Here is a 27,663-nt window from a genome sequence, read left to right on the forward strand (position 1 = left end):
ACAGAAAACTCCCTAAATTACTCGACACATAACAGCAGATACCATCTCTAGGTGCTCTGCTTCTGCTATAAATTGGTCCTTTCAAGTTGGAATAACATAACAGATCCAGGTGTTTGAGAGAAGGAGGAGAGTTGTTGAAAAATGAACTAAGGGAAGACTGCAACTCTGTATGTGGATTGTTAAGGCCAAATGTGGCACAGATTTAAACCAAATTTCTATAACATTGGCAAAATAATGAATGTGTTTAATTCTGCGATTGTTATGCGGATAATATCACTAACTCTCCAGTCATGTAGGTCAAGATGATATAACTCACGAGCACCAGTCAAGGCTCAAATGGGGGAAATCCATATGGAAAACATTATGAATAAATTACTTTTCTGTTGCTTCATGTATTAATTTCAGTGATTTTACAGTCTCCTAATCTTTCCACACAGATCTGATGTTTTCTCTGCTGCTATTTCTAGTCTCCTCAGTGAAGATTCAGTGGGCGTTTAAGTCAAATGCTTCATATTTGTCATGATATTTCTTAAATGTGTTCCCCGGTCACATTTTGCTTTTGATGATTGACAGACTAAAAATGCACAAAAAACAGGTGCATGGAAATGCCTTCAATTATATGGATTTCAGTTTTATTGGAATTCAGTTGAAGAGATTTCCCAAGCTCTTTTGTATTTGCAACAATAATTGCAATGTAAAATAAAGATTATTCTTTCCCATCATCTTGCTGGTTTCTGTCTGCCCAGCCTGTTCACTGTGGTGAGTCATCTGAAGTGTTTTTCTGTATTGAAACTCTGATGTAATGCAACATTAATGTCTGTATGTTTTGAAGTTCAAATTTTAAACAACTCCTCCCTTGTCTTATGCCCGCCTTTCTCTCTCTTCTCCCTTCTGTTGCTTATTGTCCTGTAGTCACAGACATTAGGCCTGGAGGATAAGGCAAATATCGATCTGTGTTTTCTCAGGAATTAGTAATGGCCACTCAAGCTTTTGTGGTTTTCCTCATCCAGCTAATTTCACATCCGCTGTCAGGATGAGAACTCTGATCAACCAGAGCTGGGCTTACAAGAGAATACTGACAAATTATAAAACATCCGTTCTTGTCATTGTGCAAAGGTGCAATTAGTAATAACAAATCACATTTTACAAAAGCTTTTGCAAAACATAAATCTACTATTGTTTGCTATGTTCACTAGCTTCTTCAACGTCCCTGCTTTTACTGCAGCATTACAGCATATCTTGGCATGTTCTCAGCATCTGTTGATCAGTGGTATAGTGCGACACCATTGGTAAGTCTGTGTTTCGTGTCACACGTGTATGCATGTGCGTCCTTGTGCACAAAAAAAACACACAAAAAAACAGGGACTCCATCGCCAACTCAGCGGTTACAGGGGAGGATGTTTCAAGGTGTTTACACCCATCTACAGCAAAATAAGATACATGGTTTAAAGTTCAAAATGGAGGTGATGAATAGCACTTTCCTGATAATAATAATAAGCTCACATTGAAGAGAGATGAGGGATCTAAAGCTGATTTGTAAGCTATTTAAGGGGAGGAAATCACCCCTGGTCTCTCACTCACCTGAGAGTGGCCATTGACTTCAACCTCCTCAGCGAAGTGAACCTTCACAGGGTTGGACCTGAGCTTGGCCCTCTTCTCTGGTGTGATGAATGATGACTTTGGGCCCTGGAGCGGGGGTTGAGGGGAGGAGGCACAATGAATCAGTTTGTCATAGTACTGAATGTGGTACAGATATTATTTTAATGTAGCACAGTGAAGTGGTATATGAGGGAAATGAAAAGACTCAGCCCGTTGCTTTTGCATGCATGCATACAGACATTTTACCAAACACTTTTTATTATTGAATAGTTTGATAATATAAACCATGTTTTTCTTTGGTTGACTTAAAGTGAAAGCAATTTTGCCAGCTTCAATATCACTACTGACATTAAAGCTAGTAAATAATTTGAAAGAAGTGTTACATCAAACCAAAATGTCCATGTTATCAAATACACTGAATTTAATGCTGAGGATAAGCTTTGATTATTCAATTAATACAACTTGAAATTGTTACAAGTACTGTCCGGGAAGGATGCGCACTCTGGATACTGGAAAGCATTTTATAATGCAGAAATGTAGACAAGTGATTATGATATACAGAATCATCCATTTAAAAAACATTCAGTTAAAGGGATAGTTCAGACTGTTTGAAGTGGGGTTGTATGAGGTACTCATCCATAGTCAGTCTATTACCTACAAGTAGCTCAAATTCCCCAAATCCACAGACTAACACAGACCGTCTTGTGATGGGATCACACCTGCCAGACCAGGGGCATCAGATTGGCTTCATTGGGCTTCATTGTTATCTCAACTGCACACCTGTAAAGTTTCATGACTGCATCCTGTACAAGGTGCAGTCATTACTGTCGCAACTGGTAACTAACATAACGAGATGGATAAACCAGCAACTCACTGTTCTGTGTGGTAAAATTACTGTTTTTGTCTATGGAGGTGGCTTTGCAGCGAGCACAGATGGATATGACGACGCCAGTTTCTTGTCAGAAAGGACTCTGGTGGCAGCGGAGAAAATATTCTATATATAGCATGATATTGATTTTTTTAAGGTGGATAAAAATGTGTTTTGCTGCTTCCCCAGTCCACAGCAGTACATTGCTTTGCTCCAGTGCTGGTACTCATTCCTGTTTCTGGGTGCAGGCTGACTGCCATCTGCTGTAGTAAAAACTTTGGATAGGAATGTCATACACACCCCTTTGAAAAGTCTGAACGATCCCTTTAACACAGTAATACTAATATTACTATTTGCAGTTCTATCAAGGGATTTACATTTAGGAGATAGTAATTATGCATTCATATTAATCTAAAGTACAGGTGCTATGTAAGAAAGATAAGCACACTGTTGTCTTTATTACAGCAAAGCCAGTTAGTGGTGGATGGTGAAAGCCCCAGCAAAAACTGACAAAACTACTAATCTTATATATATCTTTTGATGTTTTGTCACCATCGCCATGCATGACAGAGATGAATACTTTCTGTGAAATAATAATTTCTCAAAGCTCAATAAGATTTTCTTGGAGGAGCTATTAGCTATGAATCAGATGGTTAAAAGATGCTTCCATCAGCAGAGCCGCTGATGAGAATCACTGAGGAGCGGCCATTTATTTACCGATCTACTTCACCTTACTGCAAACACACACGCCAGCTTCACAGAGTGAGATCCACAACCTACGCACGTGCGCACACACACACACACACACACACACACACACACACACACACACACACACACACACACACACACACACAGTAAACACACACATATGTAGTGATAGTGTGCGTGTGTATCTTAGTCTGAGAGTGTCACTGATGTAGCCGTGGGAACTTGGTGACAGGACGCTTGTTAGCAATGGTGCTTGACCCCATATCCTCATTGACATGATGATTAATGGGTTTGTTGACGATCAGCATTTTAAAATCCCAAGTGTATAGAGACACAGTACATCTATAGTATGTAAGCATGTACACACATACATACGTTTGTACAAGAGCAGATGTTATGAGTTCATCTTGAATACTGCTGGAATTGGATGAGTCATCATCCAATTTAATGTGGTAATGTATAACTGTCAGTTTGTGGTTAGTTAGCTGCAGACTCACCAGCATCGTTCTCAGGACAGTCATTGTCAACACATCTTGACACTCCCTGAAAAACCAAAACAAAGGGTGGTTGGTAAGGTTAGACTTGATGTGCAAACATCATTTTGTGCTGTATGTACTGATAATCATGTGTGTACAGATCTAGCTGACGGTGTAGACCTGATTATTTCAGCAGCTTGCTCTGGGGTCAGGTCATCGACAGCGATGTTATTGATCTTCACAAGCTGGTCGCCAGCAACGAGCCGACCATCTGCAGGACCACCTGGATACACAAAATGTCATTGTGTTGTCATGCCTGAGGGTGTTCAATTGGCTTGATGCCAGGCAGTAGCTTGTATTCTAGTGATCTCCTTTCATCTGACAGTGATGCATAATGTTTCGCACCGCTCTCCAAACCTCACTATGCCACCGCAGGGAGACCAGCAATCTAATCACTGTACATCCAATTTAGGGTATATCAAACAACCTATAAATCCCTCCGCCTTATTTACGGGAATGATTCGACCATCAATGTCACTGTTGATTTATTGTGCCTATCGTCCAACATTCAGCACTAGATGGCTGCACAACTGGTAACATTATGGGGCAAAATCTTCTCTCTTCAGTCATGAATAGACACATAAATCTGTTTAACACTTCCTTTGAAGGCCATATCTATAATGCAATATCCATCCATCCATCCATCCATTATCACCCGCTTATCCGGGGTCGGGTCGCGGTGGCAGCAGGTTCAGCAGGCCGACCCAGGCTTCCCTCTCACCCGCAGCACTTTCCAGCTCATTCTGGGGGATCCCGAGGCGTTCCAAGGCCAGCCGGGAGATATAATCCCTCCAGCGTGTCCTCGGTCTTCCCCGGGGCCTCCTACCAGTTGGACGTGCCCGGAAAACCTCTAATGGGAGGCGTCCAGGAGGCATCCTGACTAGATGCCCGAACCACCTCAGCTGACTCCTTTCGACACGAAGGAGCAGCGACTCGACTCCAAGCTCCCCCCTGATGTCCGAGCTCCTTACCCTATCTCTAAGGCTGAGCCCGGCCACCCTACGGAGGAAGCTCATTTCGGCCGCTTGTATCCGAGATCTCGTTCTTTCGGTCACGAAAGAACGAGATCATTTCGGCCGCTTCCGGCTCAGCTCCCTCTTCACTAAGACGGACCGGTACAGCGCCTGTTTTACTGCTGCAGCCGCACCGATCCGCCTATCGATCTCCCGCTCCACCTTACCCTCACTCGTGAACAAGACCCCGAGATACTTGAACTCCTTCGCTTGGGGTAGGCAGTTTGCCCCCACCTGGAGGGAGCAATCCGCCGGTTTCCGGCAGAGCACCATGGCCTCAGATTTGGAGGTGCTAACTCTCATCCCTGCCGCTTCGCACTCGGCTGCAAAACGCCCCAGTGAATGCTGGAGGTCACGGTCCGAGGAGGCAAACAGGACCACATCATCCGCAAACAGCAGAGAGGCGATCCCGAGACTCCCGAACCGGATCCTCTCCGCCCCCTGGCTGCGCCTAGATATCCTGTCCATGAAGGTCACGAACAGGACCGGTGATAAAGGGCAGCCCTGGCGGAGGCCAACACCCACCGGGAACGTGTCTGACTTACTACCGAGGAGACGAACACAGCTCCTACTGCAGGCGTACAGAGACCGGATGGCCCGTGCCAACGGGTCCGGCACCCCATACTCCCGCAGCACCCCCCACAAAAACCCCCGAGGGACCCGGTCGAAAGCCTTCTCCAGGTCCACAAAGCACATGTAAACTGGTTGGGCAAACTCCCAGGACCCCTCCAGTAATCTTGCGAGGGTAAAGAGCTGGTCCACTGTTCCACGACCGGGACGGAATCCGCACTGTTCGTCCTGAATCTGAGGTTCGACAAGCGATGCAATATCATCATGCTTATAATGCATAACGATCCGCTTATCGCACTGTAAAGTTATGTAATAAGAACGCAGACATTCTCATAATGCTTTATAACAATAATCATAAAACATCATTAATAATGATTAATAATGACATACGGTCAGGTATCATGATACTTCAATTGCATTTGCAATTTAGTTTTTCTCACAAGGACAATAGTCTATTATAATGACCACAGTTGTAATATATTACAATACAATATAAACATTGTTACAATGATTTATAATCTGATTATAAGTTATTGTAAGTGGTCATTGTTTGCATTAAGTGAACTTTTTATTTGCATTAAGAAGGGATCTTTTAATGGTCAGAAGTAACAGGAGGAATGATACAGCAAGCAAACTCCATATGTGAACCCATCGTTGAACTTCTCTCTGGCGAAGCTATTACAGAAAGAACTGTTTCATTAGTGCATTAGTGGAGCTGAGTTTTGCAATATTAGATGGAGGTATGGCAAATGATAAGATAAGATAAGATAAGATAAGATAATCCTTTATTAGTCCCTCAGTGGGGAAATTACAGGATTACAGCAGCATTGCTCACAGTAATAAGTAAAAAACAAGTAGTATAATAACAGAATTAAGATAAAAGAGTAAAAAACAAGAAGAATATTATATATACAGACTGAGTAGAAATAGAATAAAGTGGATAAAGTGTATAAAATAAATTTAAAATTTTTTAAAAAGTACTTCAACGTATTAGTATTGCACAACTGGGCAACTGGGCTAAAGTGCTGTTCAGTGCGAAGTCCAAAGTGTTCAAGTGTTTGTGGCCTACTGGGAGCTCAGCTTGTTGTGCAGCCTGACAGCAGCGGGGAGAAAGGACCTGCGGTATCTCTCCCCCAGACACCGGGGATGAATCAGCCGATGCGTCTACTGCTTTATGCCAACAAGCTGAATATTGGGAAGATTTCATTGTACTAGCTCTAACTCTAGGTTGTTACATTATAGGTTGTTTATTATGCAAAATAAATGCTGTACGGCTCAGTATGCTGGTCAATGGTTAAATGTCATGAAACTGATAAATGTCTTTCCAAATGGATTTGTCGCATCATTGAGCCAGAAGAGATCTCCAATGTAGACCTGTAAAAAAACACAAACTGTCCAAGTTTGGTGCTTGTAGAGTTGTAGTGGATTTTATATATACTTGCACATGTAAATAAGAAAGTTTATGTTTTAAATGAATACATAAAGAAAGATATGTTAATTAATAAGGGATATTATGAAGAATATTCTGGAGGAATGTATTATAAAGCACAAGAGATGATCACTGTTTTATTATTGTAACTGTTTGTTAATGACAAATGTAACAATTACCTGTATGATGCATGAGAATGAATGATGTTTTATTGTTTAGAGATAATAGTTAAGATGGATGCCGATTGAAACCTGAGATGTTACTTTTATTCTGAAGGCAGGATAATACATTTTATTCTGGAGGTAACTTCCTGTCCTTGACCAGAAGTGTGACGTTTGACCCCGCCATCTTAGCCTAGCGAACAGAACAGCTGCATTCTTTAAACTAGCCAATCGTACTAGGTGTGAACTAATTTGCATAACTATACTAACAGTCGTAGCCTTTGTGATGGAGTTCAGAGTTCTAACTGGGGTGGGGGAGACAAGACAGAGGAGCTATGGAGACCTGAGTCCGTCTGTGGCGTCCCTTCTCATTCAAACTCCAAAATCGTGAACCTAATTTACATCATCTTTTCCATTAAATATTGTTAAACTTTAATTCATTGAATCCTGAATTTTCCTGCGGCCACGGGACCTGAAGCTTTGAATATTCTTTCAGAGCTGGAGGACATTTCCTCAGATTGCACCAGGACCGCATTCCTAAAGTAGCCTTAAGATCAACTCCACCTGGAGAGAGGAAACAAGGGAGGACAAAAACAACCTGGTGGAAAACTCTAACTTGGGGTTGTCACAACACATGATCAGATGGAGGCAGCCTTATGTTCCACAGGACACACAGAGGATTAAGTAATATGCACTCAATAACTCATTGTGTACCTTAAACTGTGTGTAATCACTGTCAACCAGATTATTAGTTTCTCATAAACACAGACATCAGCCCTGTCACTGTCACCATAGACCACTCCCTGCCATTGTCTTCCTTTTACTGTCATCAACAACTGTCAGCAGCAGCCCTACATTACTGAGCTATTCAATTTATATACAAGTACTTGATGTTACATCCAGAATGAACTTAGACAGATGCAGGTGACACCGATAGCTCTGAAGATGCGTTTAAATAAAGGATTCATATTTCACTCTGAAGATGCTGCAGCACGTGTCAGAGAGAAAGAGAGAGAGAGGAAAGATAGAGCCATGGCTAAGTGGGGCCACTGGAGGTGTGTGTGTGTGTGTGTGTGTGTGTGTGTGTGTGTCAGCCAGAAGCAGATGGTGACAGAGCAGACTTGAGCCAGACAGGCGAAAGCGAGGTAATCTGCCCCTTGACCTCTGAGGGATTATTAAGTGTACAATTATATGTTAAATATTATATACAGTTTGTAGTTAATGACTTTTAAGTAAATGCTTTATTACAGTCAAATAGTAAAATTGTTAAGCAGTTTTTTGGGGGATTTGCAGGTTTCTGTTTTAGCATGCAGTGTATTTCTGTAAGTTAAACACATTATTAAGTTCACATATCCTATGCGCTTTATAGTATATAAAGTCCAGTGATGGAAACCATGTCATTGTCATTTGCTTCCGCACATTCATTTATACAGCATTTAGCTATAAAGTCCAGGATTATAACAAGCTAAATATTTATAGATGCACTGTAACTGGTTCATTCACATTGTTGGAAGAATGTCAACTCTTTTTAAATTTGTTTCCTTTATCCAAAGTTACTAAGGAACTTTAAGCCATTTGTGAAACTGTCTAAATGTAAAACTGACGCCTCAATATGATCAACATAGGTAAACGAGACCCTCAGCGAGAAGATTGTCAATATCTATATAGTTAATCTTAATGCTTGTCATCCCGATTCCCCACAAAATCAGACAAAAAAATAATCGGCACATAGGTTCACCAGAAACTCCTTCAGCTCAGACATCTGGCTTTACTGCTGCCTTTAATCTGGAGTCGGGGCTTCGACTAGAAGTGAAGAGCTCCGGGCTCTGCAGGAGCGGCTCCTCCGGCCAGGAGCAGAGCTCCGCCTTGCTGCTCCCCACTGGAGGGAAGTGAGGCACAGAAGAACCAGCGAGGACCCCGCTGCAGTAAAATACAGGGAATCTAATCGCTTTTGTCCACATGGACCACCAAAATGAACACAAAATTAAAGTTTTAAGTTTTTAAGCTTTACAATATACCTAATGAGTTAGTTGTTAATAGGAATATACATCTTAATGTATTTTTGTCATTTGCGGAGAGTGAAAATGTTGGTACCCGGCAACCCGGTATTAAAGGCCCTGCCAAAGACTTACAGTGGTCGAAACATGTTTTTGATAATTTAGCCAGGATGATAACGGCTTTTTAATTGTTCTAATGTTGTTCTAATATTTTGTAGTGTGCGCAGATTGGCTTCCGGCGTAAGCTGCACTATGTTGTATTTTTTGTCTCGAGAAATGTGGTTGTAACTTTAGTAACATTAAATTTAAGTAAAAAAAGTCTGAATTGTATTTTTGTGGCAAATGCAAACTAGTCACTCCAAGAACTAAATCTGTACAAGACACACACTAATTAAAAAACTAATCAAATGGGATTTTTGAACAATATTGTGAGGTCAAAACCTACTGTTAGCACACACGGCCATTTGGTTCAACACCATTTCAGTAATCTTTGAATGATTCACTCTGCATCGCTTACAGCCTGGTATCAGCTCTAAAGACAATTAACCCAAAACATGGCTGTAAGTCGATCATACTCAAGATACTGTGTAGTGCGTAATTCTATTTTAGGAAAGTTATTGAGGCCTGTGAGACTGCATCCTTTAGATGTGACAACATTTACAGCAGTCGATCACTGGAGATTAACTTGTGTTGTGCACTGTGGAGGCCCTTTAAAAAGTGGAGGTTCAATCCCCGCCTTAGTCAATGTGTCCTTGAGCAAGACATTTAATCCCTAATTGCTCCCCGTAGCTGTGTGTATAATGTAACATGTCTTTGAGTATCTTAAAAAGCGCTATATAAATTAAATGGATTATTATTAAAAATGCCTACCATAAGTAGGCATATCAGAATTGTGCGAAACCATGCGGTTGTAAGTTTTACATTGTGACCAGTAGGAGGTGCTGTTCCTATGCCTGAGTAAAGCTTCCAAGGCACATCTTCAGCTGTATGCATATCCCTTCTCCTTCACTGAGACCCAGATCACACCCCTAACCTCAATCTTACCCACTTATTACATACCAGAACAAACATTTAGCATTTGATTGGAAGAGGTTGTTGGCGGCAGTATACAGCCCAGGAGGAAGTGCAGCCTGAGAGCCTCAATCAAGGGCCAAGCTCCACGTGCTTCAAAAGCTCCTCTTTTGTTTTGCTTTCTCATTATACTGAAGATGCTTTACACGCATGCACGTGTAAAGCATCTTCAGTATAATGAGAAAGCATTGCGATGCTTTACTATGTAGATGGGGTATACGTGTAAAGCATCTTCACTTTCTTTTGTTCATACCGTTTTGTGTGCCAGAATGCAGTATAAGCATACGGTCTCAACCTCCCTCCGAGGTTCCACATTTTACAGCTCGTTTTGTACACTGGACAGAGGCCGGCAGTGGTCTGGCACAGCTCTATTATTACATTTGCAGTGGAGACTTGCAAAATATGAAACAACAGGGAGAAAGCGGGCAAAATAAATGCTCTGTTCCTGAAAGAACAGCATATATTTTATTTGAACACCCTCTTACCAACTATGGCATAGGGTGGTCCTGTCAGCCAAATCACATGCAAATGTAGTACACACTGCAATGAATTCATAATGTTCTGTCTCTGCAAGCACATCATATATCAATTTATTAGATGTAATTAGTTTTCAACAATGCTTAGCTCTTGTTGCAGTACTGATATGAACAGTAGCAGTGGTGCCTGTTGGGCAAGAGACACTGACACAGCAGACCAACACACTGCAGTGCTTGGCAAGCAATGGGAACTGGCACCTGGAATGTTCTCTGCATGGGGGAAGAAGTCTGAGCTGGTGTTGGGGAGGATGAGAGGTACCAACCAGACATAGCTGGGCTCACCTAAACATGCAGTGTCAGCTATAAAATCAAACTCTCTAACTCCGGGTAGTACTGTATTCCTTCTTCTCATTATCTGTTGAGGGTGAGAAGTGCTGCAGTGCTTGTAGGGACAAGGGTTCTGTGTGTAAAGACAACAAAGTGTGTCCAGATTATCAGATGACCTTGAATCAAAGTTAAGAGATCCGCATTATAACTGCTCCTTCAGAACAGGCACCAGAGGGATGAGAGGGGCTTAGCTGGCAATAACTAATCATATTTGTCCTCACTTCTTTGTAAAGTAGCTTTGTCCTTTGTTTTGCTTTCTACCGTTACATTTCATACGTCTGGTCATACCTGGGGTTACCTCCTGCACCAGGATGGGGGTCTGCAAGGACAGAGTGAGGCCATGAGAGTTGAGGTCCGGGTCCTGTTGGATCTGGACGATGAAGCGAAATGGGTAATTCCTCTGATCAGAGCCACTGCACTCTGCTGACTGCCCATCCACTCCAACCCGGTCCCTGGAGATGAGCGGGTGGACATACATGACAAAAAACAAAATGATTCATTCAGAACCTAATTTGCATATTATGCATTTGCATTTCTACTCCGGAAGTTTGATCAGTACAGATCTTTTTATTGGTGTATATTAGACAGACAAGAAGATGCATAATAAATATATACAACAAACTAGCAAGATACAGCACAAATGCAGATGGCTTAATAGATCACTAATGTGGATTTCCTATGATTTACATATTTTCACCCAGGATCCCAGTCAAAAGACATACAGGTCAGATGAAATGGAGAATCTAACCAGTAAGCATAAATAAGACCAAAATAGAGGTCTACCTGCTCAGAGAGTGAGACCTGCTGCCCAGGTCTCGGGACCGTCTCAGCCATCGTCCCACCACCTGCTCCACCCGGCTGGTTCTACGGGATGGGGAGCGGCTCCTGTCCTGCACCTCCATTTACCTACCAGGGTGCCAAGGTCAAAGGGGTTACAGTATAGTTGTTTATATGGCTCTATATTAACGACAACATGTGATGAAATATGCCAGCCAGGAAATATAAACACATCTAAACAGAGTCAGAGAGCTAGGGTACTAACACTCTTATCAAAACCAGAATTCCTGAATGGTAAAAAGCAAACTGTGTTTTTTTTATTTTTTTTAAAGAATTATGAGCGAATGTTTGTTCATTCTTTTCAAAAGACTGTACAATCTAACTCCATCAGATGTTTGCAATCAGAATGCAAGATTTAATTCAATTAAATTAAGTTTATTTTGTATAGTCCAGATGAGAGTTCATCTCAGATGTGAAACTATAACTTTCAAAATGCAGGTTTTCAGACACACATTCGGTTTGGCCTCTGTGTCTTTGCCATGGGCTGAGGCCGACAATGATGTCACTTTATGCAGCCTAATAGTCTCTTAGTCTGAGTTATGGGCCATTTGCCTGTTGCATTCAAGTCTCAGTGATATCAATAAATCCTAATTATCAATAATGATGGTGTCCTCCTTTAAATGGGTCCCTGTTGTGTTTTGCAGACTGAGGCGAGGCTCTTTTGGTTGGTGAGCTGGATCTAATGGACATGGGTTGCCTCTGGTGCCTGTGGTTCTATTAATCACTTTGTCTATAAAATGTTGGCGAAAAGTAATACAAGCTCTTTAGAATATATCAAATTGATTTAATTTCAGAGCCCATGATGACGTACAGTCCAAAACCCAAAGATATTCAATTCACCATGACATATAGTATATGTATATATGGCAAATACAAAAAATCTAATTCTCACATTTGAGATGCTGAAAACAGATTTGGCCTTTTTGCTTAACAGAATGACTGAAAGCAAGAATCATTATCAAAATACTTTTGTCGATCTAATTGGGTGTCTACAGAGTTGTGATCACATTTGTCAGCACATACTTTTCACGCCAAGAGTCTGTGCGGCCATTCAGTCATTTTAAGCTGCACACAACATGTTTGTAAAATAACGGGGGAAAAAAAACTAACGAACCAAATATATGTACTTTTACATTTAAATGCGTCTTCCGTGATAGGGATCACTCACATAAAACAATGCTGTTTGCTCTTTTGTGACTATAGTGAGTGGTTCACTGTGACCAGCTGTTATGGTTTTGTTTAGTAAACTAGCATAAGCTCGTTAGAGGATCTAAGCATCAGCAAGAAAAACAAGTATTTGCTCTCAAAGTCTTCCTCTCAATCACTACACACACAAACAAAAGCTTCCTCCCAGTCTGATGACTGAGGCAGTCAGACAAAGACTCGGTCATCAGCCGTTACCCAATACCTCCTCACATCATCAAAGGCTGAGTCTACTCGACTGACAACAGATGTACAGTGAGCCTTTATGTCGAATCGCCTCCCTCTGAATGACCAACTAATCAAGGTGGACGTAAGAGTCATGAATGGATGGATAGATGAGAGAATGGAAGAGATAATTGAATGAATTCAGAGATGGATGGAATGAATGAGTGAATGATCTCAGCCTGTTGTGTCCCTCAGTGAGCAGATGCAGGAAGGAATCTCCCCCCAGACGGACGTTGCTGATGATGGGCATTAGCACCAACCATTAGAGAAACAAAGGGGCAGGGAGGGAGGGAGGGGAGATGGGAAGCTGAGAAACGAATAGAACAGCGAGGTGTCCGGTGCATCATCAGGTACAGTACGATGTGACAACAGCAGGAAACTGATCGAAAGGAGGACAGAAAACATAAAAGTTTGATAGAAGGTGAGAGAGGGGTAAAGCTTAGTAATGAAAGTGGCGAGGGACATGCCCAGACAGCAATGTCTCCTTGGGGATCTTGAGTCATAAGCACATTATCCATCCATCTGTCTGTGAATATCACTATCCTCTCTCTCTCTCTCTCTCTCCTCCCTCTCTTATAGATCTCTCTCTCATAGCTCACTCTTCCGGTTTGCTTCGCTCACAGTGTCTCGCGTCTCAGGTTACAAAGACACAATGCAGAAGTGTACTTAGGTTTGAGAGTATCCCAACTAGCTCACCAGCATTGGATTTCTCACAAGTGAAATAGATACATATGTAAATGTAAAGAAACATACTTTGAAGCTCTAAAATTGTGTATTTCTAGAGGAGTTACTTCATTATAAAAGTGGATGATCAGTGATGGATACCATGTGCATTTCAAATGTAAAAGCACTGGGCTTCATGCCTTTATACACATTTAATCCCCTTTAATCCCATAAACAAGGCGTTGATTGACTATACTAATGAAGTACAGGCCGTGCGGTCCAGGGATACAATCCACTCCAAACAATGGGGGGGCAGGTGCTTTGTGATTGCTATGTTTCACAGTGTCAGAGTTTTTAATGAGAATATTTTTACTGCCATTACCATTCACTCCCTCACTCGTGTCCCCTCCCTATTTGAGAAGATGATTAGATTATTGTTTGAATGTTGGAAGAATCTGATTTCTCATCTGTTTCTCTGTGCCTCTGCAAAATTGGAGCTGAAAGACAAACTCCACCCTCATTTCATACAACGTTTCATATTATTTTTCTACATCATATTGGATTTCAGACATAATCTATCCATTTTATTTAGTAATGAAAGACTGACATTTCTATAGATTCTATTACGTGTAATTAAGATGTGAGTGACCTACACATGTTCATTTTTCATGGTGCCATGTTCATGGGTGGGTTATTGTGTCCACGCCCACACAGTTGGAACAGTGCTCAAGATCAATAACCACATTTTCAGTTATAAACAATCAAGAGTCAACATTAAATGGTGGTTTTTCTGTAGTCGTGGTTCACAAAAAAAATCCACAATAGCATTTCTGCATTTTGTAATTCAAATGGTCTGAGAAAAAACTAGACTGTTTCAGGCTTTTAGAAAATGTATCCCATGAAGGGAGACGTTGTCCAATCACAGTTGATTCAGAGAAAGGGACTTCCTATTGGCTGATCTACAGACACACACGCACGTCCCTTCAATGAAAGCCTGATTCAACAGCAGAATATCATTAGCAAGCTTTGGAAACAACGGCCTACACTGCAGAGCCACACAAAGAATTAAGACAGACTTTTCAAAAAGACAATACCTGTGAAGCGTTTCAGAGATGGAGAGGAACTGTTGCAAATAGTTTAGCCTTCTTAGGACGGAGCGAGCAGAGCTGCAGGATACGGCCTATATTTGGCACCTTTCACCGAGTCAAATTCCTTGGCCAATAACTAATTCAGATTTTTTTATTTGATTAGCCTCACGCTAATGTTCTCATGACTTCTCCGTAGTATAGGTATGTCATATTGCCAGAAGTGCCAGTGCCTCAAAATTGCATTGGCAAAAGTAAACAAGAAGATATATATAGAATATATAAACATATTTTGCATGAGGCATGGCTAAGTCTAGCATATGCCTGAACATGCATCACACACACACGCAGACGCACACACACACACGCACACGCACACACACATACACACACACGCACGATTACAGAGTGTGTGTGCAGGGAGTTTGTGCGTCACACCCGCTGAGCCAGATTAGACTGAGCTTCACCTCAACCTCACAGGTGTGTTTCGGGCAACTATAAAACAGGTACTTTCTGTCCTCTCACGGTCGGCCTCTGTCTCGTTCTCTCCTTATCTCACACTCTCTTAATCCTTTAATCGTGTCATTTTTGTGTACACACATGCAAAGAAAATCTGTGTCACATTTGAATTTACTGAAACTGCCAAAGAAATACAGACACACACACACACCTGCTGTCTGCCCTGTGTATCAGGGCTCCATGAAGGCCCCGGTTACAGTCCCACTCCGCTTTCTCTCCGTCCATCGTTCTGCTGAGAAGGACCAGCCTGTTGTGTCTTCATCTCCTGAAGGCAAACACAGCATCACAATTAAGAGCTGTGGGGTACATTCGATTATTGTAGTCTGAATCACACAGTACAAATCATTTTGTATATTGGAAAGTAGTCAGATTGACAGATGGTACATCGACAGAAAGACATTGCAGGAGTATCCGTGTTATCAATGTACTAAAGCACTACCAATGACAGCATCTGCCTTTGCATTGAACACAGTCTTTGTAACATCCTACATCTTAGCACAACTTTTTTTGCAATCTGAGCCTCAAATCTTATAAATAAACTGTTAATTAAAAACGCATTGTTTTTGAGAATCATTACAGTATCGCAAAAAATAATATTGCGATACTGTGTATTTTAATATATTTTATAAGCGTGTATTTTCTTACAACCTTAGTGAGGAGGTACAGAGAGGGAAAGAAGAAGGGATGAGAGGATGAAGCACAGTGGAAGAAGACCAGACCAGACCAAAAAAGACCCACTTTGTCATCAGAGTGGTTGTTAACAAACACAGATGACAGCAGAGAGAAGGGTTGTGAAAGAGGAAATGGATGAGGGAGGAAGAGAGGGAGGACAGTCAAGTGAATAGAGGGGGGGGAAGAAGGAGAGACAGCAGGGCCCCATCGCAGCAGGATGGGCTTGCCTGGGCTGCTTGTGCTGTTTGCGGAGTCCCACTTGCCCCTTCTCTGCTCCAAACACCATCCATATTTAATGAGGCCCTTACAAAGCCCTGGGAAAAGAGATGCTGGGAACTCTTCAGTCCCCCCCCCCTCTGCCTCCCCCGCCACTCAAAACCTCACCCTTCATTACTTTTCTCTTTCATAATTCTCCTTCTTCTCTGTATTTTCTGCTGCCTTTCCCAGACTTCTCAACATCTCTTTTTTGAATACCCTTTAGTTATTTCTTAAAGATTGATTGTTTCCTCCAGCTCCTTCCAAAGTACGACAGGGTGTTACGCAAGCTCACACAAACGCTCAGCATGTGGTTGCCAACAGAGTGTTAATTTTAGTCCTGTGCATTTCAAACAGAATGCTTCTTTTTCTCTTAAAACAGGGCTCGGCAGAATCAGCTGTGTTCTCTCAGCTGTGAAATAACAGTCTGCACGTGTGCTGCCGTTCTCTTTTTCTCATCTTCTACTCACTCGCATTCCCAAACAAATTGAGGCACATGCTTTTTGTGATCGTGTACTGGATGTATATGTCTATGTGCAACAATGTGTTTTTTATGAGCGTTTGTATGTATTTTGTGAGTGAGTGGTGTTTTTGAATGTGTGTCTGTGTGTGTGTGGTAGTCAGAGTGCTGCGTGCATCAATAATGTATCTAGATAATGCAGCCGCTTCACTCTACCAGGAAAAACTAACAGGCATACCGACGCAAAGAGGAAGACAGAGAAGAGAGTGAGAGAGAGAGAGAGAAAATACATGACGTGGCAGAGAGGAATGATGAGACAGGGAAATATGAGCCATGACAAAATGGAAGTTGAGGATATGATGAACAGGGAAACCTAAAGAACATTAAAGAGCATTATGAATCACTCGTGGGTGACAAATATTACTTGGCATCAACCTCAGTGTTTGAACAAACTTTAAGTGGCTGTGTGGGGTTTATGCTGGAAGCTAATTTAAGTATTGTCAGTAACATTCTGGCAGACATTGTCATTGTTTGATGTGTAAGAAAAATATAAAAAATATTGAGTATTGCAAGGTGTTGTGATACAGTCTCGATTCTCCAAGACACGTATCAATATCTGATAAACTCAGTCAGAATATGCAACGCAAAGTAATGCTATGATGTTGGATGTTACACAAATCTTGTCTCTTTGCACATTACTAACTCTACTCCATGAAAGTTTTTTTCTGTTTTTTGAGGAGTTTTTCCTGATCCGATGTAAGGTCCAGGGACAGGGATGTCGTATGTGTACAGGTTGCAAAGCCCACTGAGGCAAATTTGTCATTCTGGACTATACAAAATAACTGAATTATCATTGTAATGGAGATCTCACTGTTTCCAAACTCTTTCTATTACAGAACATTTTATGTGCAGTCCACTTCTGGATGCATACATAGATAGATCAGGAGCCACATTAAGTTGTGCAGGCCGTGTCTGTTCAGTATAACAACATTTGGGCTTTCTTATCTAGATACTCACTAGAAAATAAAGCTTGAAGGAAAATAAATATAGCAGTATTCTGTGTTATTAGTTTTTTTTAGCAGGAGCCTTTTCTGTCTGGCTAAATAACATCCAACACACACTCATTTATTTTGCTTCACTTTTATTAACACATAGGGCTCTCTCCGGCAGAGATCTCCTCCTTCTTATATATCAAAGTACCATTGAAACATGTCCTCCTGTGCTCCATCGTCTGCTATTTCACCATGCCCACCCCCACCAATAAAAAATGAGATTCTGACAACTCACTTACATATCTTGTATTATAACTGTCTCACAATTCTTAACCCTCCCACCCTCATCGACACCGCCACCACATCGGATCAAAGCACACAACCTCTGCCACCACCTCAACCATGCTTCACCCTCCTCTCCTCTGGCCCCTGATAGACAACCAATCTGCATTAAACATTTTAGGAGGAGTCCTGTTACCTTACACGGCAGCTAGATTCTTGTGATGTCACAAGAAGGCGCAAAGGTCGGTGGATCACATATTACACTGAACTCTCTCGTCAGGCTTCAAATAAGGTGTTTGTGTCCGGTGAGCCGGCGCACGGTTCAATCAGCATCCTGTGAAGAGGTACTGCCAGCTTCGGGCGCTGCATTACATGTTTTTAGAGACTACTGTATGCTTCAACAACAATGGTGTAGGTGCTGCAAAAGCATCATCAGAACTAGAGAGTATTTCTTCACTGAAAGAAGACCAAAGAACGACACTAAAGGTTGTTCGCAATGGAGAGGATGTTTTCGCTCTTCTTCCGACTCGCTTCGACAGGAGTTTGATTAACATATGGTTCATCCAATCAACCTGCCAAGTACTTTTTGAAAGTACCTGCCCTTTTTCCATATAGATGGTTCTGTGTAACAAACCATCTGGAGGGTCATCTTAGGAGCTGTGAGCCATCAGCGATAACTTCTTAAAATAGCCTGGGATGTTGTTGTTACATTCTTGTTTTGTTTAATTTTGAATATAATTTCTGAGTACATTACTGTCCTCTATAGAGGACAATAAAGGATGAGAATACAAACTGTTGCTGCTGTTGGATATGCAAATGTAATTTTCCCTGGAAAAGCCCTTTGATTTTACAGTGTTTAGAAGATAGATAGCATTACTTTATTGGCTTTGCACAAAGTACAAAGGTTATACAAAGGAACAAACTATTGTGCAGTGGTTGTAATGTAAAGAGTTCTGTGTATACATAGAAAGGTTATGCTGCGGTTGTAATGTAGCTATAACTCTAAATATTGTAGTGCTGATGGTCGTGTAGACAGTCAGTGTTTGACAGTGTTCAGTTTACGTGGCTCTGGGGTAGAAGCTGTTTTTGAGTCCTGCTTGTCTGTGATTTGATGGAACTGAAGTGACTACCAGAGGGCAGCAGATCAAACAGGGTGGGGCGGGTCTTTTACTATATCGGCTGCTCTGCTGAGGCAACAAATATCTTCTGGGCATTGTTGATGACCCCCTGAAGGGCTCTGCTGTCTGCTGCTGAGCAGCTGGCATACCACACAGGCACACAGTACGCCAGCAAACTCTCGATGGAGCAGCAGTAGAAGGACCACAGCCGCTTTCCCTGAGATAAGTCTTTCCACAGCCATCTGCGACCTTGATGTGGTGTTGGTGTAACGAGTGGGGCACAGTCCTTGAGTGTAGAGGGCGTAGAGCAGGGGTGGGCAAATTATTTTTCCCAAGGGTGCACAAGAGAAAAAGGGACTGTTTGTGGAGGCGCCCGGACCAATAGACTGAACTCAATTCTGCTCGATATTTTTCCACCTGTAAATTGTATAGTTTTGATGAACTCTGAGTGGTAAGAGTCATGTTATGATCTGTGGTGGAATGCAACTAAGTATATTTGCTTAAGTACAAATGCAAGGTACTTTAATTGAGTATTTCCATTTTATTCAACTTTGTACTTCCACTCCAATACATCTCAGTACTTTTCCTCCACTACATTTATCTGGGCAGCTTTAGTTATGAGTTTACCAAACTGAACAACATATGTAATAAAACACTGACAGGGATCATGATTCTGCTAAATTAATACTTTTAGCACTATCAGAGCTGCCAACTCTCACGGTTTCGCCGTGTGACACACGCATTTGCATGTTTTCCACACACACTCACGCCACACAACCAATTCTCACGGCAAAAAAAAAATTCTGATTTTGGGCAGAGTGGGAGGTCTGTCTCCGAGACACGTTCGTTCCTTTTCAAACTCCCCTACGATAGGAGCGCATCTGTAACCCTATTCGCTGCATATACATCCTATTTATCCCAAAGAGTCCCGAAGTTAGCAAACAGAAGAAGATTTTCAAAGAGGACACTCTGGAGGAGCAGAGACTAAGGTATGTTAACTCTCTTAAACTTTAAATCTTGAAAGAAATGATTCGTTGTGTTTTTGTGAGTGTGATTTTGTGTGGTGAATGTAAACTCAGCTGTCATAACAAGCAGCAGGAGAGCACCTTGTAACCTCTATACTGCATGCTCAAAACATCATAGCATTGTTTATTAAGGCTGCTCACATAGCATTTATCTTTTTATTTACAGGCCAAAGAAAAGGACCCTCTCAATCATTTTCCAAACAGCACTTTGAACAGGTTCCAAAGAATTTAACATAAAGACAGGAAATTTGTGCAATAGAATTAGGCATGTTTTTGTAAATGAGAGTAGTTATTAAAAAACATTTTAATTCTTTAAGCTAACAAAGATGTCTCGTAAAAGACCTTTTCCAGGCCGAGGACAAAAGCAAAATGTATTATATTATTTAAAGAACCAGCCACTGTCAGAACAGCCATAACAATTTATAGAAACAACAGGGCAACAGACAGAGGAGCAACAGACAGGACAGAGAGAGATATGGACAGATATGGACAGCTTCTGGCTGGAATGGCAACAAGGAAACATAAGGTATACATTTTTTTTGGCAGGTGTGGCTTGACTACATCTGTTGCTTTTATTGATGCATGCATATAGTGTGTCATACATGATGCAAACTATGCATATCTGAAGTTTGTTACAGTATACTTACAGTATTAATGAAAACAAAATATGGTATGTTTTTCCATTTAGTTCTTGGTTCATTTTCAATAGGTGACAGGAGCCAAAGAATTTCAGAGGCTTGCTGCCGTCGCCAAGCTGGTCCTGGTGTTGCCCCATTCAAATGCAGATGCTGAGAGGGTGTTTTCAGTTGTGGGACTAAAAAAACAAAGACCAGAAATAGCATGTGTCCTTCATCATGGCCATAAAGATGGCTGACCTGGTGCCCTGCTTCAGATGGGAGCCCCCCTCAGTGGTCATCAAGGCCTCCAAGAAGGCCACAGGCCAGTACAACCTTGCCCACATATCGTAAAAAATTCTGATCTCTGATGCCTCATTTTTTGTTATTTTATTTATGTGTTGAACCATTGTTTTGTTTAAAAAGGCTACTGTTTAAGCACTTTATTTGTTGCACTTTTTTGTTTCATAATGAAAAATATTTCTCCCTAACTAATCTTGTGTCATTTTTTGCTCTTAAGAATACAATTATTAACAATATAGGTTAGGTTTCTGTTAAGAATTAGTTGAATACCATTGTAATCAAAATGTCAAATAACCTACCTTGGTCAAATCTTAAACACAGGTCTATTAATTAGGCTATATTGTGGTACATAGACAGTCATTGAGGCACAACAATAGTTTTCTGGTTGAATGTTCAGCTCAAGTCTAGAAGGCCCTGCAAGTCATGAGCAGATGGACATGAATCAGAATAAGTTCAGGTATTGCACGTCTTTAGCATACCACCCAAAGATCCACTAGAATGCATGAAATAACATCTACTTAAACCAACATTTCCTGGAGGCGAACCACCATGTCTTTGCTTCACAGAATGTAACCAACGTTGTCCATCTCCAGCCACCCATATCAACGACTATGAGCCTCAAAAACCACCAGAATGCAGGGCACAACATGGGTACAACGCCAAATGAATTCCAATTTCCTGATATTTGAGCCACCAATGTGTGTGGCTGCGTACGCAGCAACATTTTGGTTACCCCCGACAAAATCTCACTCCAAGGTTTTTTGAAAAGTTGGCAGCTCTGCACTATTGTTTGTTGTCCAATTACCTAATTTTCTGTTTTTCAGTTCAATGTGAGAAATATAGTCTGTGAAGGGCTTCAACAAGTTCACTGAAGTCAGATTGAATGTCTGAGGTGGATATGAGAAGGAAGATAAGTGACTGGACTGTGTCGCGGACATCGCAGCTCTCATCCAGAGCCAAGGAGATACATTTGAAAAGTTATGCTTGATATTGCAGCTGAAGCTCCAAGATGTCCTTGATCCTCCTAGTTACCTCCTACATTCTCGAATGCTTTTCTTTCGGAGCATAGTAGTGCAGAAGAGTCCACTAAACAGTATTTGATAAACTCCCCATCAGAGAATAGCTTTTTTTTGCCATTTTGTGGGACATCACAACGCTGGTCTTGGCTGCTAAAAAAAGCCATTTTGCTTTTACAGCTTAGCTGGCAAAAGCCAAAGCTGTCCATGCTTGCTCTGCTTCAGTCAAGTTTCGATATTTCTCTGTGAGCTAACTCACATTTCCGCTAAGTTTGCCAATACATTGCAGCGACACTGCTGCTCGCACACCTTCGTACAAAAAAAAAGAAGGCAACAGCCACCTTCAAAATAAAAGCAACGCACATAATTTTCCATTGACTTCCCGCGGGCCGGTCGGCTACAGCCAAAAGGTCGGGTATGGCCCGGGGGCCGTACAATGCCCAGGTCTGGCGTAGAGGATGGGGCTCAACACACAGCCTCGTAGAGGGGGCAGATGCTGTGTGTAAGGGTGAAGTAGAGATGGGGGTCTAGTCTAACCAGTCCGGTTGTGGCTAGTCATAAAGGCCTTGATGCAGTGATGACCGCCGTGAGTGCGACCGGACGGGAGTCGTTGAGGCAGCTGATGACAGTCTTTTTCAGCGGTGGAATGATTGTGGCAAACTTCAGGCAGGGTGGGATGGTGCATTTGGATGGGGAAATGTTGAAGACGTTGTGAAGACCTCGGAGAGCTGGTCTGCACACGTACCTTTAGCATCCTTCTCGTTACAGTATCACGGCTTGCAGCTTTCCTCCGGTTCAGCGCTCTGAGCACACGCCTCACATCGCGCTCCTGCACAGGGAGCATGTTGCTATTGGAGGCTGGTGTTGGTGTTGTGTCCGTCTCCATTGCTTCACCTCAGAGTGAGCAAAGAAACAATAAAGTTCCCCTTCCCGTCGGCAGTCATGCAAAATCATTGTACACAATGTTTAAATATACAGTATGAGTCTATCAGTTGCTATGCAACATGTCAGCCTCTTTTACACTGCATGCATTAGTTCAAGCTCTCGGTCAACATTTTATTTTTGATTAACAAATCTGCGATATTACATATCTTCCATTCATTTTTGTTCTCTCGTCTGTTCTTGACCCAAGATAATTATTTGTTTACTAAGGACAGCAGACTAGGAACACAGTCCACTTAGCAGCTCACATCGCAGTCAAACACACACACACACACACACACACACACAAAGTATGCATGTGTGTCTCTTAAGTCCCGCATGTCAACAAGTGAATTACAGTACATGTCGTCTACATTACAGTAAAGTAATTTCACTTACAGTCGGGATAAAGTCCAGAGAGATTTCTCAAGAATTTTGTTTTTTATAAGCGGTGCCAGACAGAGTGATGTTTAGATGTTGCATTTCTGTCATTAGTTGATTAATATTTCTTAGCAATTTATAATGTAAAGTGTTTAGTCTCAGGGAGCAGAAGTTTGGCTTTGATTCAGAGAACACATTTATCTTTGATATCCACTCAGTCAATAAGGTAAATGGGTGTTTACGGCAGATATAAGAATAGGATACGAGGTAGCCAATGCTGCAAACTGTCTTCATCTATTTAATTCACAAATGTTTTTTTTAATTGATTAAAGGCAACAGCTTGAGACCATGATCCTCCAGTTAGTTCCATCCTGTTGGAGAGATATCAGTCTACTAATGCTAAGAGAGACGGAAGAGAGAGAGACAGGCATCACGTGTTTGCCTCAGTGAGTCACAGATACACCGCCACTGGCTTTACTGTTTAGCTGCTGGGTAATTAATTAATCCACTTGTATGTGGGCACTGGGATTGGGTCTGCTAACTCAAGATCATTAATGACCAGAAATGTTTTCTCACATTGGCTTACTTATTTTTTCTTCCGCCAAAAAGCTGGCAATTGGAAAAAATACTTCCAAAGACTAATTTGGGTATTTCGCCAAGTTAGCTTACTGAAACCAAGCCTGTCAAGAACAAGATGAGTTAGCTAGCACTGGTTCAATCCTAATGTTCACTGGATGCATCGTGTGGCATTCAGAGTCCACTGTTCAAATGTCCACTGAAAGCATTTCTGAAGTGTAGCGTCTTCAGTCCGCAACATTTCCAGAATAGTTTTGAGGACATTGTTTGAATGAATGATCAAAGCTTGTTTATAATTGATGTGGTATAACAGATAATTGGTGGCTATACCTAATTACTTTAATAACTGTACCACAGTGTGCTATCTTGACATTTAGTATCTGTATTTCCTCAATATTGAGTATTAGTATTAGGAGAATTGTCAGAGAAGTGACATTAACAAACAACGACTTTATCTGAATTGTCTACGAATATGAGTGTTTATAAACATTTACAGGTGTATTTCACCCTTTAGAGAAATTATCTGGTTCAGCACAAATAGACCCAGAATGTAAAACGAAGCATATTGGAGAAAAGAGCCATGAGTTATGAGCCACATCATTTTCATATCCGGGCGACATCGGGGGACATTGTCCCAGTGGGGCTGAATGGCTGAGGATTGTCCCACAATTAAGAACAGGATGAGAGAAAAGCTGCACGCTTAAAACTCTGAGGAAATCTTTTTTATTTTAAAATCTAAAGTTCTTCTTCAAGATCCTGAAAAAAGGCAATGTTTTAAAACAATGATCTTTAGAGCTTATAATACAAGAGGCTGCATCGGAGTGCACAGCCTCCCGTTTCTGTGTACTGATGTCTACCTCTAACTCAGCAAACTACTAAATAAGTGTGTGTTTTCCTTCAGCAAAAGGTAGCATACAATTCCAATAACACCCGACAAACATAATAATGTATAGAGGTCTGAACTAAAAGAAAGGTCACTGAATCACAAGGAAGGTGTCTGTCTGTCTCCGTCCAATAAGAACTGATGGATAGCTCCTGATGGGCCTACTGAACTAAAAGCGCTTAAAGAACTATTTTTGCTGTAGTCGGAAAACCCTTTAATCAGGAGTTTCAGACTGAAGCCAAACCGTGTGAAAGTGCAGTCTCTATGGCAAAGGAGATTAGGGTTGACATAAAACCTTTTAGACCTCGTAAGAGCAATTCCTCCCAACCTCTTTAGTTTTTAATTAACCATTAAGCGTAAGTCAGGGAAAGCGGGTTTTTTTGCATTACAGAGGCACGTTTTTAAGACTCCTTTGTTCCTATTTTTTTGTTAAACCTTAACATCCTCACATTTTTTGAGAAGCTTTATTAAGGGTTTTTAACAGTAGCTTATGTAAAGCACATTTTAAATTGTGACATTGAGTTTTGGGGTTGAAAGTTCAATACGTCATTTGTTTGGTTTGTAGACATAACTAAATTTGACTATGCTTCTTATTTTACTGTTGGGTGTAAAGCTTTGAGGCTCAGACAGTGAAGAGGGAGCTGAAGGAGATTTAATTACATCAGGTAAGCTAAAGCTCAACAGTTCACAGTTTCACGTCAGGCACTTTTGTAACTGTTGGTCTTACGAATCAACTTTACAATTATTATTAATAATGCAGTGCTTTATGAGTATCTCCATACATCATCTGTATGTGTGCAGTGGTTTGTGTGTGTGTGTGTGTGTGTGTGTGTGTGTGTGTGTGTGTGTGTGTGTACTGTACATTTGCGTGCATGCAGCCACATACAAAGAAGTTGACAGACACACCCAGACTTTTTTCGCTCAGTATTAAACTTGACAAATTCGAAGCAGCAAAAATGTAGCCGAGCCTAAAAATAACATCATAAATTAGTAAATGCTTCAGAACACAGCCGGCCTCATATTCTTCTTATTCTGTTTCAATTCTGCACTAAGTGTCATTGCTTGCTTTGTATTCATGAAAGATACCAGTACTGTACACACCCACGGGACATGGGCACATGCACTTAACATGCACATGGAGTCAAGCTACCGACAGCTACAGCACACTGTATCACTCATTAGCATGTTACAATGGCATCAACCCGGAGTGGCTGGTTTCAGGAGGGTGAGGCATGATGCAGCAGAATATGGGGGCAACATCATGACTGTGAAATGTGTCAAATGCATGTAGTAATGTGTCTGTGTGCACATACTGACGTTCGTGTGTGCATGTTCCTGGTTGCAGCGATGCATTAGTGAAAACACATTTTGATTTCAAACAGAAAGACTGTTAGTCTTATTCATCAATTCTTTAGCAGTAGTTGAGCCGGGGATGCCTCTGTCTCTTCGTATCTCATCTGACAGAAGTGAGACATCCAGAGCATGAGGACCACCTCCCTTTCTACACAAAGAGTCTGATCGTAAACGTCCCTCATCAACCTGCCTCCGTCCTCCATCATATGACTGAGATGGACTTAAAACAGGTAGATTCGTGGTCGGGTGGTAACTGTCACCTGGCGCCCTCCCCTAGCTGTGAGGAACGTGGGTGTAACGTTCACTGACGGTAGGATGAGCGTTACAATTAGCTAATTAGCGAGGTTTCAATGATACACGTTGAGATTTACATGAGAACATTTAGTGCATACGTTGGACAACTACACCTGTCAAGCTTGATGTCATTTCCAGTGTGTTAACTATAAGCCAGATTTCAGTGAGCTGGTGGAATAATTAAGACTGTTGAGCATTCTTTGTGAGCTGTCCGTGTGTCGAGCCAAAGCACCGTCATTTGCTTTGCTAGCTTGCAGTGAAGAGATACATCTATGTTGGGCACTTTGCGTCTGGTTGTTATAACCAGTCTCGTTAGGCGTAAAGACTTACCGAGTAGACGGCGTCTCCTCTCTAATCCTCCTCGTGAGCGCGGGGCGAACCGTACCGATCGTCCTGGATGTGGAACAACTTCGAAAAGCGCCACAAAAAAAGCTGCACCTTCCGGAGACAGTTAATCCATATTATCACCTGGATTGTAGGCAGCAGAGGAACGGCTCGAGATCCCCGTGGAAGTGCGTTTCATAAAGTCCAGTGCAGGTGAGCGCGAGAGATGCAGACGGGCTAGGCGCACGCGGCTTAAGCGACTGTAATCTCTCTCTCTCTCCGCTCTCTCTCTCTCCTCCTCCTCTCTCTCCCCTCTCTCCCTCTCTCTCTCTCTCTCTCTCTCTCTCTCCCTCCCACTCTCTCTCTCTCTGTCGCTCTCTCTCTCTGTCTCTCTGTCTCTCTGTCTCTCTCGCTCTCTCTCGCTCTCTCTCGCTCTCTCTCTCTCTCTCTCGCTCTCTCTCGCTCTCTGACACACACAAACACGTGTTCGCATAAAGTCGTAATAATGATGACGGGGGACCTCGCGAACAAAAACGCTGCGAGCTCACTGTTGTTTGCACACCTGCATCTCTCGAGCATCTCTCGAGCCCTGAGATAACCGATTGGTAATGCGCGTGCCCACCATGCGAACATAGGCTTCAGGTACTGTAAGGAAGAAACCACACTTTACTAATCGGCATCAGTCAAATATTATTTCAATCATTGTAATACATTGTCAGCCCAGATACATTTTAAATGAAGTTTCATATACATACGATAGATAGATAGATAGATAGATAGATAGATAGATAGATAGATAGATAGATAGATAGATAGATAGATAGATAGATAGATAGATAGATAG

The 27,663-nt window shown here is 41.8% G+C and overlaps 1 protein-coding gene across 1 annotated transcript in view; it reads right to left on the reverse strand.

Annotated features, from left to right (window-relative positions):
• The window catches only part of LOC117737602 (FERM and PDZ domain-containing protein 1), a 40,205-nt gene extending 13,149 nt beyond the window's left edge, over positions 1 to 27,056 (reverse strand). The window contains exons 1-7 of the mRNA XM_034543667.1: positions 26,826 to 27,056; positions 15,502 to 15,615; positions 11,602 to 11,724; positions 11,107 to 11,270; positions 3,835 to 3,937; positions 3,676 to 3,721; positions 1,582 to 1,686 (exon numbers count right to left, since the gene is read on the reverse strand). Coding sequence (XP_034399558.1) covers positions 1,582 to 1,686; positions 3,676 to 3,721; positions 3,835 to 3,937; positions 11,107 to 11,270; positions 11,602 to 11,720 — 537 coding nt within the window. The 5' untranslated portion in view covers positions 11,721 to 11,724; positions 15,502 to 15,615; positions 26,826 to 27,056. The remainder of the gene's footprint in view (positions 1 to 1,581; positions 1,687 to 3,675; positions 3,722 to 3,834; positions 3,938 to 11,106; positions 11,271 to 11,601; positions 11,725 to 15,501; positions 15,616 to 26,825) is intronic.
• Between the last annotated feature and the right edge of the window lie 607 nt (positions 27,057 to 27,663).

Source organism: Cyclopterus lumpus, chromosome 1 (genome assembly GCF_009769545.1).
Source record: "Cyclopterus lumpus isolate fCycLum1 chromosome 1, fCycLum1.pri, whole genome shotgun sequence".
Taxonomy (NCBI): domain Eukaryota; kingdom Metazoa; phylum Chordata; class Actinopteri; order Perciformes; family Cyclopteridae; genus Cyclopterus; species Cyclopterus lumpus.